The 20,343-nt window shown below is 40.2% G+C and overlaps 1 protein-coding gene across 16 annotated transcripts in view; it reads left to right on the top strand.

Moving 5' to 3' along the window:
* Gabpb1 (GA binding protein transcription factor subunit beta 1) overlaps positions 1–20,343 on the top strand; it is a 53,862-nt gene that overhangs the window by 8,314 nt on the left and 25,205 nt on the right. For 5 of the 16 annotated variants that reach the window (XM_021261309.2, XM_087180857.1, XM_087180826.1 and 2 more), the window contains one exon: positions 10,537–10,605. The exons of 2 other annotated variants lie outside the window; for them this stretch is intronic. Coding sequence is in view for 7 of the 14 variants with exons in the window: in XM_021261322.2 (XP_021116981.1) it covers positions 12,932–12,958 (27 nt within the window). In the remaining 7 variants the exon portion in view is untranslated. Of the gene's footprint in view, positions 1–353; positions 1,199–1,309; positions 1,409–10,536; positions 10,606–10,640; positions 12,959–20,343 lie in introns of those variants that run through there. 9 more of the 16 variants (XM_021261322.2, XM_087180866.1, XM_021261291.2 and 6 more) reach the window with 7 other exon arrangements.

Consider the following 20,343-nt stretch of genomic DNA (forward strand, 5'->3'; position numbering starts at 1 on the left):
TGTTCTCAGGGAAGCTCTGATCTTCGCCTTGAGCATTGCTTCCTGCTCCATGCAGATCCCTCAGCCTGGTGCCACAAACCCTTCACCCCTCTTGGGCAGACTTTGTGGCTTCCACCACTGGCCCTTGGGCCTTCCTGGGGCAGATCCTCAGTGCAGACCTGCATGAGATATTGCTGTGGGCCCTGGGCCTCTGGCTGGACTTGTGAGGGACATTGGCGTGGGATCCAGGCCCTCCAGTGGATTCTTCTAGCACATGGACAGATCTGTGGCACTCCTCTGCATTTGACTTTTTGGGTGAATATTATAAAATAATCCAGTAAATTATGTGTCCTGTATTAAATATATTCCCTTGCAAAGCCTGACTACAGCAGTAGTATGTTACGTAGTGATCATGTGTTCATTACTGTGTATGTATAACTGCCTTTGATACATGTTCATAGTTAAATGTTGGCTTTAACCCACTAAAATGATTTCACAGTCCATTAGTGGGTCAAAGGCCAGGTATATATCCACTTAGAAGAAGCACTGAACTACAGACAGCTTTTGTTACAGCATACGGTCTTTTCATTATTATTAAATATTAATGATGGGGCTGGGGATTTAGCTCAGTGGTACTGTGCCTTCCTTGCAAGTTCGAGGTCCTGAGTTCGATCCCCGGTACTGGAAAAACAAGAAAAGAAAAAAATGCTAATGATGTATTTGAAGCATCATTAGACAGTAACTACCTGTTTATGTAGAACAGTATGTTTCAATACTTGCATACAACTTATAATGATTACATCAGGGTAATTGGCGTATCTTCACTTCAGTACTAGCTATAGTTATACCTCGTTTCACAAACTTAATTCTTTCCACAATTCTGGTCGGAACTGAATCAAATTCAATGGTTAGGTTCAGTGTTGACCTTATGGGGAAATTTGATTTCGTTCATGACCAGTTAGTTTGCTTTGAGACCAAAATCATGGAAAGAATTGTTTGTGAAACAAGGTACCGCTGTATTTGGAAATGTTCCATTCATTGTTGCCAACTGTAGTCACCCTGCTGTGCTGTAGAACAATAGGAGTTGTTACTCCTGTCCACCTGCACTCCTGTACCCACTAACCGTCCTCTCTACCTCTGCCTTCCCCACAGCCTTCCCAGGCCCTGGAAAACTCTCTTCTAGTGTCTGCTTCTTTGATACCATCCTTAGCTTCCGCCGGTAAGGGAGAGTGCGGTAGCTGTCTGTCTGCACCTGAATTTCACTTGGTGTGATGTCCTCTTGTCACATGCATGTTGCTGCAAGTAAGAGAGTTTCATTCTTTTTCTTTAGTGCATAATGTTCTGCCGTGCATCTACACCAGTTTCTTTATCCACTCATCAGCGATGGGCATCTGGGTGATTCCATGTGTTGGCTGTGGTGAGGAGTGCAGTAAGTGTGTGTACAGCTTTCTGGGACACGGGGGTTTCATTTCCTTTGGGTGTGTGCGTAGCAGTGGGACTGCTGGGTTCTGCGGGAGTTGTGTTCCTAGTTTTTAAGGACTCCCCCTACTTTTGACTATAACAGCTGTTAATGACATTCCCACTCACAGTGTATGAGAATTCTCCTTCCTCTTCATCCTTTCCAGCATTTGTTATTTTTTTGTCTTTTTGATAGTAGCCATTCTGACCGGGTTGAGGTGATATCTCATTGTGGTTTTGATCTGCATTTCCTTGATTATTAGTGATATTGAGGTTTTTTTCCTATACTTATTGGCCACTTGTCTGTTGTCTTTGAGAAATGCCTGTCAGGTAATTTTCCCATTTTAAAATCAGATAATGAACGTATTTTTTCATGTTGTAAAATATTTTTGTTTAAAAATCCTGACTACAATTTTTCAAAAGTTCATAGTGTATTTGTTTTGGCAACACATATACCAGAGTGGTAATGTAGAAAGAGTGGGCTTGTTTACTTCATTAAACATTTATGGAGTTGTATGCTGGAAACATCTAAATACTAAAATGCGTGTGAGAGATCGTATCTCGGCCTTTTGGCTAAGGTCAAGTGTAAAATACGTGTGAGAATAAGGTAAATCCTGACTGACTCCTGAGGCTTACGTCTAGATGGGAGAGGAGAGCTTGTGGTATTACAAATAACATCATTGTAACGTGATGGAATCCATATAATAATGGAAATATGGCCAGGGTACACTCAGGATAGAGAGGTGATTAATTTTGGGGGTAATGAAGGGAAACTTTTTGGAGGAGATAATGTCTGAACTGGGTTTTGGAAGGAGAAGAGTAACATTTGGTTATGTAAATTGGAGTAAAGAATTCTCAGGCAAAACAGCATATGAAAGAGTGGTGTCCTGAGGTAGAATGGCCCTTAGGGTGCTCATGGATAACTGTGTCAGTGTAAACCCCTCCCCCGGGGGCGGGAGAGATGATGAGCCTGCCAAGAGGGACAAGCCAGGTCCCTAAATGTCTGTGGTACGTTGGAGGTACCACTTTCAGTAATGGTTGGGCGTGTGCGGTGAAAATAATGCATATTCAGAATTACTGGTCGGAAATTGCCACATGGGAAGTAGAGATACTATCTCACAGTAAGTTCAAAATAACCCATCTTTCCTCTAATAATAAGATATATATATATATATATATATATATATATATATATATATTAGCATCCTCAGTTTTGCCTTAGATGAAGCTGGCCAATATTTATGTGCTGTGTTGTATCAAATAAAACAAAACTTTTTAAACATTAAACTCTGACCCACTATAAGGAGAATCATTTGAGAACCAAGACCAACTGAGCAAATAGGAGATTCTCATTTCAGGCTATTTCTGGGACATAGGTTTATGTATGTAGAATGGTGAGTGGCTATTTAGATTATTCTTTACTTTGAGGTAAATATACATAGGTGTGATTGGAACACATGATTTTGTTTTTATTTTAATTTAATTTAATTTTTTTTTTGGTACCAGGGATCAAACTCGGGACTTTGCACTTGCAAGGCAGGCAGTGGAACCACTCAGCTAAATCCCCAGCCCTGTTGTCTTTATTTTAGAAAGATGTTTAAATGCTTAGAATATACAAATTTAAGAGACTGGAAGGAATATTTGCAACATACGTAATAAACCAGAAATATACACAGTGCATTCTTAGAGACAGTGAAATGGAAAAACACAAAGAATATGACCAGGAGGTTTCAGAAGAGGAAACGTAAGGGGCAGCAAACATTTGATAAAGATGCAGTCTCACTAGTAATTTGAAAAGTTTGGATTAAAGCAAAGTAAATACTTTTTACCCATCATAGGAAGGTAAAAAGCTTGGTAATACCAAAGTTGACTATACTGTGAGGAAATAATATTATGCACTCCTGCTGGGAATGTAGTTGGTCTAGCTAGTTAGGTGGGTGTAATGGATGTAATGGGTGTGGCAGCATGGTGGCACCTGTTAATCGAAGGTGCTCCATCCCAGCGTGTGTGTTTGGTGGCCGCACTAGTGGATACTTGTATCTGTGCATAAGGAGACGTGTGCAAGTGTGGCCGCTGTAGCATTGGTTATCGTAGTGAAAGACGATAAACAGAAATGGTCACCAACGGGAAAATGACCAAAGTGGAGTTTTCATACTAGGAAGAACATGAATAAGTTGCACGCACAAGATAAACTGTAGAGCAGACTGGAAGGTCTGATGGCACTTTCATAATAAGGGGGAGACCCCAGGCCAGTGCTTCTTGGGTGGGGTGCAAAGGGCGTGGTCTGGTAGGATAAACACTGCACTCGTGGTCATGCTTAACTGTTTTATTTTTTGTTTTTTGTTTTTTTGAGACAAGATCTCTGTAGCCCAGGCTGGCCTCAAACTCACAGCAATTCTCCTGCCTACCCTCCTGAGTGCTGGGATTCCAGGCATGCCCCACCATGCCTGGCTTCGTGCTTAACTCTTGAGTGGTGGGTAGGATTGTGTTTTGTGGGAAGAGTTAGGGAAGGATGACCAGAAGGAATTTAAGTCTTTTCAGTAATCTTTAAATTTTTTTAATTAGAATATTATGTTTCTTTAAAAATTCATTAAAAAATAATAAAGGTACCAACTCCTCATGATGAATGTAATCATGTATTGCAAACATGTACTAATAAAAATAAAAATTAGAAAAAAAAATAAAGGTGTGTTCTACCTGCCTCGCAAGCACAAGGTCCAGAGTTCGATCCTCCCCCAAAATAGTAAAGGTCAGTTTGACAACAGGATGGACAGTGGTTGTAAAAGCAGGGAAGCCAGTCTTCCTTTGAAGTAGCAAAAAGAATGGTGAATAAAAGACTAACTTTATGAATGATGTGGCCAGGGGTGGTGGCATATGCCTTGAATCCCAGCACTCAGGAGGGTGAGGCAGGAGGATTACTATGAGTTTGAGGCCAGCCTAGCCTCCATAGTAGATTTTAAGACCAGCTTGAACTACATAGTAAGACCCTGTCAAAAAAAAAAAAAAAAAAATGGGGCAATTTGGCGACATCTGTCTCAGTTAGATTTGTATTTCTCTCGGCCCGGCAATCCTACTTGAGGGAATTTACCCTGCAAATAAATGAAATGAAGCTCATCTGCAAAGTTATTAGTTTCAGTGTTGTTTCTGACACCACTGTTGTCCACCTGGAGGAGACTGCGTAATGAAGGAAGGGATATCTCATACTGTACACTTTATTAAAAATAGGAAGCTCTCCCAGAACTAATAGGAAGAGATCTACAGCTGTGTTAAGAAAAGCCTGCGCAGAGCAGAGTTCTGTCTTAATGCTGTCTTTTGGCAATTACAGAAGTCTGGGAAGTATACTCGTGGGACTGGTGATGCTGGCCACTTGTTGTGGCTGGGATGGGAGGCAGACGCAGAGATAAGGACCAAGTGCAGTGAGAATGCACCCATTATGACTTCAATGTGTGTGTTTCTTTTTCTGGTACCGGGGAATTGAACTCGGGACCTTTCATTTGCGAGGCAGGTGGCAGCACCACTGAGCTAAATCCCTGGCCCCTGAGTGTGTGTGTTTCTTGATCTTGATTTCTGAGTTAGATGAAAGTATTACCTATTAACAGCATAAACGAAGGGAAGATGTGAAGTAGACCTTCTAGGACTTGGCAGTCAGTGGCTACAGTCCTTTTTGTATACTATAACAAAACACCTTAAACTGGGTGGCTTATAAACAAGAGAAACTTACTTCACGTGGATCTGGATGGTGGGAGAGCCAAGATCGGCGTGCTGACATCTACATCTTCTGAGGACCTGAAGGGGCTTTCCAGCACCTCTTTCATAAGGGTGCTAACTCCATTTGTGGAGGCAGAGCCCCCGTGACCCTCCCCCTCCCCCCAGAGGCCCCTCTTCTGAGTCCTTCACTGTGATGTGAAGATTTCAGCATTTGAACTGGGGGCCGGGGTGGGAGCCAGCAAACACACAGACATTTAGATTCCAACATCAACTGTAAGGAGGGAGTTTGAGGACATCTCCAGATTTCTAAATTGGGGAGAGAAAAAGAGCGAAAGCACTATCAGGAAATAAGACTTGGCATGTATGTGCGAAGTTTTGAACATGTTAGTTGACAAATCCTTACTATTTAGTTTAATGTGTGCTGACATAATTTATGATCTTTACGGAACTCTTGAATTTATCTTAAACGTGAAAAGTAATCATGAGTAAATGTTTTTTAACCTTAGGATTTATAGATATTTATATTCTAGGTTTCATGAAGAACAGTAATGTTGCAATTGTACAGTCTCAATAGGGACATGGGTATACACAGATGGGATGCTATTAAAGAAATAGAAGCGATAGCTGATTAAATTCATACCTTACTTGGCAAATAGGAGCTCAGTGGTAGAGGGAGGTTGCCTAGCATGCATGAGGCCCTGGGTCAATCCCTAGTACTGCAGGGAAAAAAGCAGTCACAAATAGGCTGGAGGAGCTCAGAATGCTCAAAACGGAAGATTCTAGGTTTGGTCCCTGACACCGCAAAAAGAAAAATTTCAGGTACTGTTACATACAGATCTGAAAGGTGAAAAGAGGCGCAAACTCATACTCTTCGTCACCTCCAGTTGTACTCTTCTTTCTAGTACTGAAGCCCTTGAGCTTCGGGAAGCACAGGAAATGCTAGATTGGGCTGGGCAGGAGTTATGGTTTGTGCGGACTCTGACCGCATGTATTTGTGATGTGTCCAGTTGAGTAAAAGAGTGCTAACAGCACTTTATTAAGAACCACTGGGTTCTGTGGCATTTGATTAGGAGTGATTTTGCCCCAGGGGACATTTGTCATGATCCATTGGCACAATGGAAGACAGGGGACAGGAAACTTCTTAAAAGGTGGCATTGTAGATTTGAAAAAAGCAAATACATTGGAAAATTAAAAACTAACTGAAAAACTTTATGATACAATTTCCAACAAATTGGACACAATAAAGAAGTTAACTGGAATAATACAGAGCAGAAGAAATCCTGGGGAATGTAGTGTAGAGGCCAAAAGATAGAAAATATATAACAGGGTAAGAGATACAGGGATAGAGTGAGATCTTAATTGGAATTGCAGAAGGACAGAACAAGGAGGAGATGTTGACTGGTATTTCCCAGAACCAATGAAAGATACCAGGGTTCAACAAACCCAACAGTTCCAATTAGGATAAAAATAAATCCACACCTGGACAGATGTATCACAGTAAAACCACAGAAAACCAGTAGCATAGAGAAAAATCTTAAAAGTAGCTGGAGATAAAGAAGATAACCATTAAAGGAGTGAAAATTAGACTAACAGGTGACTTCTCAGCAGCAGCAGTGGAAGTCAGAGATAGGGAATTGGTGCCTGCAATGCAAAATGCCACCTGGCAGTCTAGGGTTTTACACCCAGCAAAAATGCATTTACAGAACAGTGGGGAAATGATGTTTTTAGGCAAAAGCAGCCTGTCACGAACATCTCACCCATGAAGGATAATTTAAACAGAATGATCTCTCTGCTGTCCAGTATTGCCACAGCCACATAAGGCTGTGGAGCCCTTGTAATGTGGCTAGTGTGACTAGTGAACGGAAGGTTTTTGTTTGTTTGTTTGTTTGTTTTTTGTACTGGGGATCGAACTTGGGATCTTGTGCTTGCAAGGCAGGCATCGGAACCACTGAGCTAAATCTCCAGCCCGTGAACAGAAGCAGAAGTTTTGGTTCTTCAGATACTGTAGGTGTACCAGGCGGGGCAGTGCACTTCTAAAAATTATATGTAGGGCAGCATGGAATTGATCCTATATGGCAGGAGTGAAGTGTAAGTGAAAAGTAAAGAAGATGGATTGCATTAACCATGAAAAGTGTCTGATAGATTGAAAAAACAAGACAGTAGCAGAGGGAGATAAATGAAATTCTAGGTTCTAAGGTCCATATTATCTGGGAGGAGGATAATTCTTTAAAAACACTGTTACAAAAAATAGAAAACAAAAAAACAAACACCACTGTTACAGAAAATTTGAAAACAAGTATCACAATATTTAATCTACAAATATCTTTTACTCTCAAGAACTTAAACTATGATACCAGTATTATATCTAGGTTCCTTAATACCATTACCTGTGTAGGCACTGTTCACATTTCACAAATTATCTCAAAAAAGATGTAAGATTTCTCATTTGGTTTCTTCAAATTAGAATCCAAACGAAGTCTATACATTGCATTTGGTTATTATGTAAGTCTTTTAGAAATCTATAGGTTTTTTTCGAGAAGAAAAAATTAAAATTTTGATTAACTTTAGACTTTTCATGCAGAACCGATAAAAGAAGAAAAACAGTGTTTAATTTTCAAATCAGTAGAGAAAATAACCTATATAAAAGAAGGCCAGAAAATAGAGAAAAGAAAGAACAGTGGCCAAAAGGGAAGCATAAAATATAAAATATAAATAAACCCAGTTATCACGATTGAAAGTAAAAGGTGTAAATGATCACACAGGTGTCATCAGCTCTTGCCTGGAATAATGTTCTCACTAGGGTCCCTGCTTGAATTCTTGCCCTTAGTATATACACTATCCAGTTCCCCCCTCTCCTATGTATTAATCTTATAATAACACAGATAGCTTTATAAAAATAAATCACGTCACAACACTCCTATTTAAAAGATTCTGACGGGGCCAGGAGTGGTGGCACATGCCTATAATTCCAGTACTTGGAAGGCTGAGGCAGGAGGATAGCTGTGAGTTTGAGGCCAGCCAGGGCTACATAGTGAGTTTAAGTCCAACTTGAACTACATAATGAGACCCTGGCTCAACCCCCCCCCCCCCCAAAAACCCATTCTGATGGCTTCCTAGCAAACACACTACACTCTGCTCTTCACTAGTTGGCTGTAAGGCTGTATAAGATCATCCTGTTCACGTTTCCATCACCCCTCTTCACTGATGCTCAGGGCCTTTTCACTTGCTGTTACATCTTCCTAGATTACCTAGGTTGGTCATACTCCTTAGTTCTAAGCAGAAAAGAAATTTGTCACACGATTGTTAGTGGGATCTACTGTGACTCTTGCCACAATGGTTTGTATGCTTCCTGCGTCTGTACCCCTCTAAGTGGAAGCTTTGCTCAGATGCTTCCCTGTTGGGTTGGAGGTCATGTGACCATAGCTGCCTGCACAGGAAGCTGGGAAAGTGATCAGTAGTAGGGAGAGAAGCAAAGTACTGTACAGAACAGTGTATGATGTGCTTTTGGGAGAAGAATTAGGGTGGAAAATAAAAACGTATACTAATTTGTTTATGTTGCAAAGAAAAAAAACCAAAAAGACAAAGAAGCTAATTAATGTCCCTTGGTGGAGGGTGAGGGAAACAGCATGAAGAGAAAACGGAGGAGGTTAAGGTTTTTGAGTACACCTGTTTAGCTTTGACCTATATATCTAGAGCAAACAGCCAGAGAATCTAGATAAAAATATAAATACATTGTTAAACACTAGGAGAAACAATTTCGAGGGACTTCTTGAGTTGCACAGTAAATGAATGGTGTATATGCTATGGGCAAACAGAACTGCAAGGGAATTTGCAGCTTCATTTGCTTGTTTTATTGCTAGTTGTGTTACCGGCACTTTTTCTGAGCACCGTGTGATACAAATTGTAGGCTAAAGCCATTTGAGTCTTTCTGCTGTTATGTAGGAACCAATAGAGATAAGCATGAAAATCAAAGAAGCTAAGTAAGCAAAAAGAAAACCTAAATAACACTCAGTTCAGATTATAAATGTCACTATGAATTCATTGTTTAAAATATATATTTCTTTTTTTCTTTTCTTGAGACAGTGTCTTGCTATGTAGCCTCGGTTAGCCTTGAACTCTTGGTGATCTTTTCCTGCCTCAGCCTCCCGAGTGCTGGGATTACAGGCATGTGCCACCATGCCAAGTTTTTGTTTTTTGTTTTTTTTTTTGGTACCGGGGATCAAACTCGAGTCCTTGCGCTTGTGAGGCAGGCGGCGGAACCACGGAGCTAAATCCCTGGCCCTATGCCAAGTTTTTAATCAGAATTTAATCAAACTTTTTATGTGTATCTTACATTTGCAAGTTACACGGCAGAGGGCAGGAGATGCAGCTCAGTGGTAGCACGTGCCTACCATGCACAAGCTCCAAGATTCAGTCAGTAGCACCACAACATAAAAGATATAAAGAATAAGGTATGGGAGATAAATTAGGGCTGGGCTGTGTATGTAGTTCAGTGGTAGGGTACAGGCCTCGAATGTAGCTGGGCCTGGACTTTCCAGATCCCTACCACAATTGCCGCACGCACACACACTCACATACACACGCAGAGCGATTCAATGTTACATTGAGGGAGCAGTCAGAAAAACTCAGAATGTGCAGTACAGGTGAACTGGCCATTTGCATCAGTAAATCAGTGTCATGGGGAAAAAATGGGCAGAGTGGAGGGCCGGGGATTTAGCTCAGTGGTTCCGCTGCCAGCTTCACAAGTATAGGGTCCCGAGTTCAATCCCTGGAACCAAAACAAAAAAATGGCAGAGTCGATGAGAGGAGATTGTATGATCAGCTTTAAGTTTGCGATGTTGGTGATGGGTGTGTAGGTGTTAATGCATAATATGTGTATCCATGTACACAGTTCTCTGTATGTGAAATTTATATGATAAAATTTTAAATTTTCTGTTGATAGATGTTTAGGTTGTTTGTAGTTTTTTCTTATTACAAATAGTGTCTCTGAACATTGCTGCACGCGTTTCTCTCTGTGCACGGGTTAAAGAGTACGCAAACAGCTGTCTCCCTGGCTGAGGCATCCCTGGGACAGAGGGTAGGGCGTCTTTAACCCTGCCAGTGTTGGTTGATCAGCTGTTCTTCCTGAGACTGAGCTGGTGAGAGGCGCCTTCTAGGGGACCAGGAGTTCTGGGCAGGCGGGCGCTCTGGCTCCGCACATGGGTCTGAGTGAATGGGATTGTATTGTGGGGTGTTGCCTGGCTGCAGGCTGGGGAAACCAGTCCAGTCAGCCAAGAGAGGCCATCGAGAGAGGCCATCGCGGAGGTGAAGGTGTGAGCTAGAGGTGGGTAGGGTGTGAGAAACCTTGGTGAGTGAGACAGGATCACAGCGTGTGTGTTCTTTTGTTGGCAGGATATTGATGCTTTACCGTTGCTACTTGCGACAGCCAGCGGTTGACTGGCTTCACTGTGTGAGGAGCAGGTAAGTTGCGCCTCCCTAATGGGTTCACAGCTGCTCAGTAGAGTCCAGCCTTGTCTTCATCTTCTGCTTGTGCTCTTCCGGATGAACGTGAGTGACTTAAAATGAAGTAGGGGTTGAATGCGGTAGAGTTGGTGCCTTGAAAAAGTTTTGGCTAATGATTCTAGGACACCTCTCTGCCCAACGGAAAAGTATATAAAGCACATTTAAACATTCTAGTAGCTGTGTTAAAAATAGGTAAACTTAATTTTAATATATATTATACTTTGTGTTCAAAATACTAATTTTTTAAAAATTAAATTTATTGGTACATTTTAGATATACATAATGATCACATTCAACATAGGGAATTTGTACTTGTAATATCTTGAGGTTTTGTTTTTTTTGGGTTTTTTTGGTACTAGGGATCAAACTCGGGACCTTGCACTTGAGGCAGGCGCAGTGCTGCTGAGCTGAATCCCTGAATCCCTGGCCCAGTGTCTTGAGTCTTAATTCTTTTCTCCCCCATCCCCTCCCCTCCGTTCACTCCCTCTTCTCCTTATTTACAGCAGCTTTGTTTCCTTTTCCCTTCCTTCCTTCCCTCTCCCTCTTCCTTTGTTCTCCTTCCCATTTGAGCATTTTGTTCCCATTTCCCAGTAACTGTTATACATTCGAGCCCTTATTTACCCATTTGGTTTCTCATGCCAGAGAAACAATGCGGTATTTAAACATGTGTGTCTGATTTATTTCCCTTAAGAGTATGGTCTCAAGGTGCATCCATTTCCTTAGAAATGTCTCAAGCTTATCCCTTATAGCAGAGTAACACTCTATTGTGTAAAAAAACACATCTTCTTTATCCATTCATTGGTTGGTGGGCATCAAAATACTGCTGTTTCAAACAAGTACTCACTATGAAAAGCTTTTAGCCATAGTTTACATTCTTTTTTGGTACTAAGTCTTCAAAACCTACTGTGTGCTGTGTATGCTTACAGCTTTTCTCGTTTTGGGCTAACCACGCTTCAGTGCTCAGTAGCTTCCCATGGCTCTCAGCCCCTCTGAGTGTCCTCTGAATATATGAGGGCGAGGGCAGGAAACCTTCAGTCACATTGTTACTGATGGGGTCACTGAGGGTGGCCCTGAGCTGATCTTGCTTCATAGTCCTGCTGGTTACTAGGACGATCTGAGTTCCTGCCTAGACTTGTCTGGATTATACTAGTCTAGATCCAGAAGAAACTGAGGGTCCAGGTGAAGCGAGTGTCTAGATTTATTATATTCATAGTTGCCCTTCTGCTGATTCAGAAAGCAGAATTAACCTCAGAGTTTTGGGGTGGTAGCTGCCAGTAAAGTAGAAAGAGACTCAGGCAGCTTCCGCCCTTGTCTGATAATAAGGAATTCTGTTAAAGCAGGGCAGACTTAGGAACTAAGTAAGCATTCTGTTAATTGTGCTAATTCCTAGAACCTGTGCAGCTTAGTTTGCACTAAAACTAGAATGTCAAGACTTTATTGACTGTCCTGTGGATTCTGGAGCCAACTACATTGCCAGTAAGCGGTGCGACCTTGGGCAGCGTGGCCTTCTCTGCCTGTTTCCTTTATCTGTAGAATGCTGATAAGCACAATTGCTATTTCACAGACAGTATCTTAAGATTGAGTTAGTATGTGTGCGATTCTTAGGTTATGTATATAGTGCATAAGTGCTGTGCTCACACGTGTGTAGTGTTGGGGCTTCTCACCGCTTCACATTGGCAAGTAGTGGGTCAGGAGGCCCGTGTGTGCTCCACACAGGATGAGTGGGGCCAGGAAGGAAGGGCACCCTTTGTGGAATGCACCGAGTTTCGAGCAGACTCCCCCAGGGTCTCGGAGGGCATCAGAAAGGTGCGAGAGTGTCGCTGTATGGTGGGAGAAGTCCCCAAGTTAGCCTGGACAGGCGAGAGGAGAGTGTGTACCAGGTGAGATCTGGCCCCGGCGCAACTCTCCCGCCCTCTAAGAACCCTCGGGATGGCATAGGTGCCACCTGGATGAGCCCAGCTGCTCTTCTCCAGACCCTTCATCTCTCACACCCACGCGGTCCTCTTCGCCCTGGGAAGTAGCGAAGTCACAGGTTTTGGGGGTTAGGATGTAGACATCTTTGGGGGACTGTAATTCGCCCTGCTGCAGCTCTGTGACACTCTGCAGCCAGTGCCAAGAAGAAAAGTGCTGGGATCTGTGTGCACTGACACAAGGAGGCCTCTGATGCAGAACGGGGATTCCTGTTCAGTGAAAACAAGGAAGTTGTAAAACAGAGTGGTGTGGTGCCTTCTCTTGTGTTTTGTTTTAACAAGGACTGTTTCTATACATGTAGGACGATAGAAGAATGCACACTACACATGATACACAGAAGGTAGGGTCTGACTTTGAACTATATATTTCTTGTATACAATGAGCACATATTTGTTTACCCTTGTATTTATTTATTTATTATTTTTGGTACTGGGGATTGAACTCAGGTCCTTGTGCCTGCACAGCAGGCGGCAAAACCACTGAGCTAAATCCCTGGCCCTGTTTACTCTTATTTTTATAAAAATACAAGCCTTATGACAAAGATCCATGGTCTTTTGTGTCATTTTCCCCCTACTCCAAACCCTTTTTCTAAATCTTTTCACTGCTCTGATTCTTGATCAGATTGTATAAATCTTTTGATTCTTTGAATCTTAGTTTTTTCCTAGAATTTCCCTCCATATTTCTAAATAACAAGATTATGCACGATCTTGATTACTTTCCCATTTTAGGTATCTTTTGACTTTACTTATGAAGATGTCACTTGGGCTCTGTTAAACCCCTCCTGTTTCTTCTCTCTTTTTTCTCTTGATAGTATTGTACTGAAAATTTTGCTTGCAGTAGTGTTGAGTGGTTAGTATGACCCTAGAACTATGATTGTTAGCTACTCACACCCACAACAAAGGAAATGTAATGTACCTATACACATAAAGAAAGAACCTTTCTCCTTTTCTCTGAAAAAGTTTATTTTTCCTCCTGCTTAGCTTTCTTGTGTCCATCATTAACCCTTCATAACTCTCTGGGGAGGTTTGGCCCCTTGCCTAGGGGGACTCAGCGGCCTGTCCCTTGGGACCTTTGTAGGTCTCTTGAAACCTTTTCCAGGTCTGGTCGTGGCTGCTGTCTTGAGGTCTCTCTGAGGTGGTCTCGGAAATCCTGCTTCTTCCATCCTACATAGTGGTTGCACGCTGGGTTTGGTGAGCACATCTTCCAGTGATTTTTTTTTTTTTTTTTGGTACTGGGAATCGAACTCAGGTCCTTGGGCTTGCGCAGCAGGCGGCGAAATTGTTTTTTTTTTTTTAAAGAATATATGGGTTTTTTTTTTTTTAAGTTGGAAAGGAGAAAACCCCACTAGATAAAGTCAGAATTGGGGAAAGCCCAAAGTTGCCTGAGCTCAGATGATGATTTTTCCCCTTCAGAGTGATTACACAGGGAGACAAGCCTAAACCCTGGGAGGACAGCCTCCTTCCTATCCCAGCAGGTTCCCAGTGTTCTCTGATTTAGGACCCAAGAAGAACAAAGGTTAAAAATGTGGATCTTACCTTCAGGTCAGAACTACTGTTCTTTGGTAAACATGTTTAGTTTTCACTTGCCTTTGCTTTGCAAAATAGTGACAGCGATGACCTTGGTAGGGCTCTGGAGGTTGAAGGAGGCAGCAATAGTGATAAAAAGATTTAGCAAGATGCTAGTGACTATTTCTGTTATCGCTGAACTGACCTCTTCCCTTGCTCCCTGCCTCCTGTCCTCCTCCCCCATTAGACCCAGGGCCTCACAGCCTGTTAGGCAAATGTTCTGCCACTGAGCTACACCCCTGGCCCTTCAAGTTGTTTTCTTAGGAGAATGTAGACAATTTAATTCTGATGCCCAAGAGTATTTTCATACATTTTAATGTTAACTTTTACTTGGAGTCACATCTACTTCTTTTTACTATTTAAAACTGCTATTCAGCACCTGATTCTTTGTGTTAAAGATTTATTAGCTTATCTTTAATTGTGGTGGAAAGCTTTTTGATAATTTGTTTTTAATTATCTTCATAATATGTGCTCAATATGGAAAACTTTCAAAATAGAGAAGTTATAAAAGGGAAAATTGTATTATTTTTACTACAAATGCTATATTGTTTCCAGACATTTTTCAGTGCATTTTCTAACATAGTTCAGATCATGATGACTATAGAGTCCTGATTCTTAAACTGTTACATATTACAGTGTTTGTAAATATTTTTTTTTTTTGTAAATATTTTTAAATAAATGTGTTTAAAAGATGTCTTTTAGAGATCTGTATTAAAATGTTTACAGTTAAAATGAGTTAAGTGTTGGGCTGGGGTTCTGCTGCCTCCTCACAAGTACAAGGTCCCGAGTTTGAACCCCAGTACCAAAAAAAGTGAGTTATGTGTCTAATAATTTAAAATAATGTGTAAAGGAAGCAAGTAGATTTGCCACAAATTGATGAAACTTGAATGAGTTAGTGGCTTGGGGAATTCATTTTACTACTGTCTACTCATATATATGCAAAGATTTCACATAATAAAATGAAAAAATAATAGATTACAGTGTTTCATTATAACATCTTAATTGTCTTTAACCATTATTTGTGGTTGGGCATTTCTTCTCTTTTTCTTTTAAAGAATATTACTATGGATATATTTATGTTTCAAATACCTTATGATGGATTAATAGTAGAATTACTACATTAGAGTATACACATCGTAAAGGCTTCTGAGGTTAAATTGCTTGATAAAATGCTAGAGGAATCCTTGAATTTGTAACTGTACGTTTTGAGCACAAAAATGATACAGTAAGTTCATTCTAAAAATTCAATGTAAGTCAAAGTTTATTAAGTATGTCAAAGTAGGCCTACATTTTTGTTTTTATTCATATTCTTGTTCAAGAGTACAAGTGACCATTTACATGGATCTAGTGCTTTCCAGTTTGATACCGCGTTTTCATACTGAGCACACACTGTAGGCTTCACAGCTGAGTATGTGTAGAGCTTCCACGTGTAATTATTGGTAGTAACTCCTGTTACCACTAGATGGCTCTCTCTGCACGTATAAAACAACCAAAAGGCTCCTGTGTTACTACTGTATTTTGAAGTTTCTGTTTTAATTGGATTAAACATACTGGTCTGTGTCAGATTATAAGTATGTTAGAGATAGTAAGGAAATTTAGGGCAAATTCATTTCAGTGGTGTTTTATGGTTTGTTTTCTCAAGATGAAAGGAGTGTTAAGGAGATGGCATGAAGCGCCATAAGCTACTTCAGCATTTTTTGCCCCTTTTTTTGGTACTGGGGATCAAACTCTGGACCTTGTGCTTGCGAGGCAGCTGCGGTGCCCCTGAGCTACAGCCCAGGGCCCAGCATTTTTAACATTCTTTAAAATTTACTGAATTAAATTGTGTTCCTTCATTTTATTGGGGGGAAGTTATTTGCCACACAATAAGTAACATACATACATTCATTCATTCATTCATTTATTTATTTATTTGTACCAGGGATTGAACTCGGGACCTTGCGCTTGCGAGGCAGGCAGCAGCACCACTGAGCCAAATAACCGGCTATAAGCACCATTTTTTTTTTTTGGTACTGGGGATCGAACTCAGGACCTTGCGCTTGCGAGGCAGGCGGCAGAACCACTGAAATAAGCAACATTTTAAAAGATCACTGACCCTTTAAATAATGCTGTTTAAGTCTAGCACTTTATCTGTGAGGATTAATTATGTAGACAGCAGGTGAGCAGCCTGGACTGGTGCTGTGAGGCTCCAGGTCAGTTGTGGTCGCAACGCAAAAACCGAGTCCCTGCAGCCTTGGAATTCTCCACTGTGACGTATCCGGTCCCTTTCAGTGAGAATCAAATGGTTGCTGTGTTTTGATGTTTTTTGTTAAAATTTTAGCAATTGTCTTAAAAAGTTAGAGCATCTTTAGTTTTGGTCTTGGTTGATATCATGTGTAGTTTCTTTCATTGATTACCAATCCTGTTAGATCCTTTGGTACTTCTTATGATATATTGCTCATTCTGTCAACTTGGAGGGAAAATCATAGCTAATATTTCCTACTTGCATAATTTCATAAAATTATATCTTGCTTGTAAATATAAAGGAGAAATAGAAGTGAAGCAGTGTAGAATAAAATTTGTTAAGCTCCATAGATACTCGAGCGGACTGTAGTAGAGCTTCTTCCCTACCTTTAATCCTTGAAATGCCTCCATAAATACACAAAAGGCCCACAAGGGGCAGCGCAGCCTCCTTTAAGAACCACTGATTCCTACTTCCAGCTGCCTTAATCTGCTGCGCAGCTGCATTGTTGGGGGTTTAGGGTCCGAGTAACTGAAGTGCCCTAGGTGCTGAAATATGATATATTTTGAAAAATTAAGACAGATGGAGAATTCGATTTGGTCAACTGCTTCATTTTATTTCAGTGCTCAAATTTTTTTCACTCTTTCTGTATAGTGAGGCAGGAGTATATAACTTATCATCTTTATGGAGTTGCTTGACGGTTGTGTAATTTGTCCCTTTAAAAAAGACAACCTTTTAAGTTAGGAAGGCAGTGCGATCTGATTATAGATGCTCTGTAACATGGGAAAGTTTCCCATAATCATCCGATCCTAATGTTTGTTAATATTTTGTTCCTTATATGCATGTTTTGACATTCAGAGATTAATTTTATATCTATTCACTTAATATGACATATTTTTGATGTTACATAGCCTCAACTAAATTATGTCTTGTTCTATTAGATTGCACACTTTAATCATTTTTCTATGATTCGATTAACATTATAAAAATGACTAATGTGTATATAGACATATCTAATCCACTGATGAATCTGTTTCAGTTTATTTATGTTTGTTTTAGAATAGATCCTCAAAGGTACGATCATGTATGGGACTTGTAGGCTTGAACATGCCTCTAAGTTTTGTTAAATTGGTTAACTTGACCTAAAGCCGATCTATTATTTATTTTTTAAATTAATTTTATTGGTACATTTTAGGTGTACAATATGATAATATTCATCATTGGAAATTTGCACCTTTATGTAATCTCTCTTGGTTCTTATTTTTTCCCCCTTCCCCTGCCCTCTCTTCAACCCCTCCATCCCTCCCCATTTACAAAGACTTTGTTTCCATTTTTTCATTTTCTCATACTAATTCCGTTCCCTTCTTTCCTTTTCCCTACCCTTCCCACTTCCCCTTCCCCTTTTAATTCTTTTTGGGAAAATACCTAGCAGGGGAATAGCTGGGTCAAATGCGACCTCCAGCCCTAGTTCTTTGAGGTATCTCCTTACCGATTTCCACAGTGGTTGCACCAGTGTGCACTCCCACCAGCAATGGAGAAGGGTTCCTTTCTCCCCACAACCCCACCAGCATTTGTTATTGGTTGATTTCTTGATAGCAGCCATTCTTTCTGGGATGAGGTGGAATCTCAGTGTTGTTTTCATCTGCATCCCTCGAATGACCAGTGATGTTGAACATTTTTTCATATGTTTGTTTGCTGCTTTTATTTCTTTGTGTGAGAAATGTCTGTTCATTTCAGATGCCCATTTTTGAATTGGGTCTTTGAATTTGGGGAGGGGGTCTGATTTTTTTCAGTTCTTTATATATTCTTTTTTTTTTCTTTATATATTCTTGATAGTAGCCCTTTGAGTTACAGCTGCTAAAAATTTTTTCCCACATTGTAGGTTGTCTGTTAGCTCTGTTGGTGGTTTCTCTTGCAGTGCAGAAGCTTTTTAATAAGATGAGATCCCAGTTGTTGATTCTTTCTGCTAGTTCCCGTGCTACTGAGGTTTTGTTCATAAAGTCTTTTCCTATGCCAATGTCTTCAAGAGTTCTACCTAACTTATCTTCCAGCAAGTTTAGTGTTTCTGTCTTAACATTTAGATCTTTAATCCACTTCGATCTTAGTTTAGTGCATGGTGATAGGTATGGGTCTAGTTTTAATCTCTGACAGGTTGAAATCCAGTTTTTCCAACACCATTTATTAAACAGGCTGTCTTTCCTCCAATGAGGATGGTAGGCTCCTTTGTCAAAGATGAGGTGGCTGAGTATGTCTGAAGTTGTTTCTGCATCTTCTAATCTATTCTGCTGATCCTCGGGTGTGTTTCTTTGCCAGTACCATGCTGTTTTTATCACAGTAGCTTTGTAATATAGTTTCAAGTTGGGTATTGTGATACCGCCAGCCATGGGGTATTCTAGTTCTCTTCTGGTTCCAAATGAATTTTTGGATTGTTTTCTCTAGTTCTGTGAAGTATATTGTTGGAATTTCAATCGGCATTGCATTAAATCTATATAGAAGTTTTAAAAGTATGACCATTTTGACTATATTGATTCTTCCTACCCAGGAACAAGGGATGTCTTTCCATTTTCTTACATCCTCCTCGATCTCCTTTTTCAAGGTGCTGTAGTTTTCAGTGTAGAGGTCTTTTACTTCCTTTGTTAGATTGATTCCTAGATATTTCATTTTTTTGGATGCTATTGTAAAAGGAATTGTTTCCCTAATTTCTCTCTCAGTGAGTCTGCTATTTGTGTATAAGAAGGTTGTTGTTTTTTGAGTGTTGACCTTATATCCAGCTACTCTACTGAATCTGTCAATTAAGTCTAGAAGTCTTTTGGTAGAGTTTTTTGGGTCTTCTATGTAAAGTATTATCATCAGCAAATAATGACAGTTTAACTTCTTCCTTTCCTATCTTTATTCCTTTTATTTCTTTCTGTTTTCTAATTGCTGTGGCTAATGTTTCCAGAACTATATTGAACAGGAGTGGTGATAGTGGGCATCCTTGTCTTGTTCCTGATTTTAGCATGAAAGTTTTCAGTTTTTGACCATTTAGTATGATGTTGGCTGTTGGTTTTTCATAAATAGCCTTAATCAGGTTGAAATAAAGACCTTCTATTCCAGTTTTCTGTAGCGTTTTTATTATGAATGGGTGTTGGATTTTGTCAAATGCCTTCTCTGTATCTATTGAGATGATCGTATGGTTTTTGTCCTTGACTCTGTTAATATAGTGTATTATGTTTATTGATTTACGAATGTTGAGACATCCTTGCATCCCTGAGATAAATCTGACTCGGTCAGAATGTATGCTCTTCTTGATGACCCTCTGTATTCTGTTTGCCAGTATCTTGTTGAGGATTTTTGCATCTATGTTCATTATGGAGATTGGTCTGTAGTTCTCTTTTTGGGTTGGGTCTTTCCCTGGTTTTGGAATCAAAGTAACACTTGCTTCAGGGAACGAATTTGGAAGCCTTACTTCCTTTTCAATTTCCTTGATGAGTTTAAAGAGTAATGGTGATAGTTCTTCTTTAAATGTCTTGTAGAATTCAGCAGTGAAGCCATCAGGACCTGGGCTTTTCTTTGTTGGTAAATTTTTTATTACGTTTTCAATTTCACTCATTGTAATTGGGGTGTTTAGAATTTCTATATCTTCGTTTAACTTTGGTAATTTGTATATATCTAGGAATCTGTCCATTTCTTCTGTGTTTTCCATTTTATTAGAGTACAGGTTCTCAGCGTAGGTATTGATGATCCTCTGGATTTCTGCTGGGTCTCTTGTTGACTTCACCTTTTTTGTTCTTAATTGCATGGATTTGAGCCTTTTCTTTCCTTTTTTTGATAAGGTTGGCTAAAGGTTTATTGATTTTATTTATTCCTTCGAAAAACCAACTCTTTGATTCATTGATGTTTTGTATCGTTCTCTTAGTCTCCATTGCATTGATTTCTGCTCTGATCTTTATAATTTCC

The sequence above is a fragment of the Heterocephalus glaber genome, unplaced genomic scaffold (assembly GCF_053883595.1).
Source record: "Heterocephalus glaber isolate CG9 unplaced genomic scaffold, H.glaber_assembly_v1.0 deba00000122, whole genome shotgun sequence".
NCBI classification, from domain to species: domain Eukaryota; kingdom Metazoa; phylum Chordata; class Mammalia; order Rodentia; family Bathyergidae; genus Heterocephalus; species Heterocephalus glaber.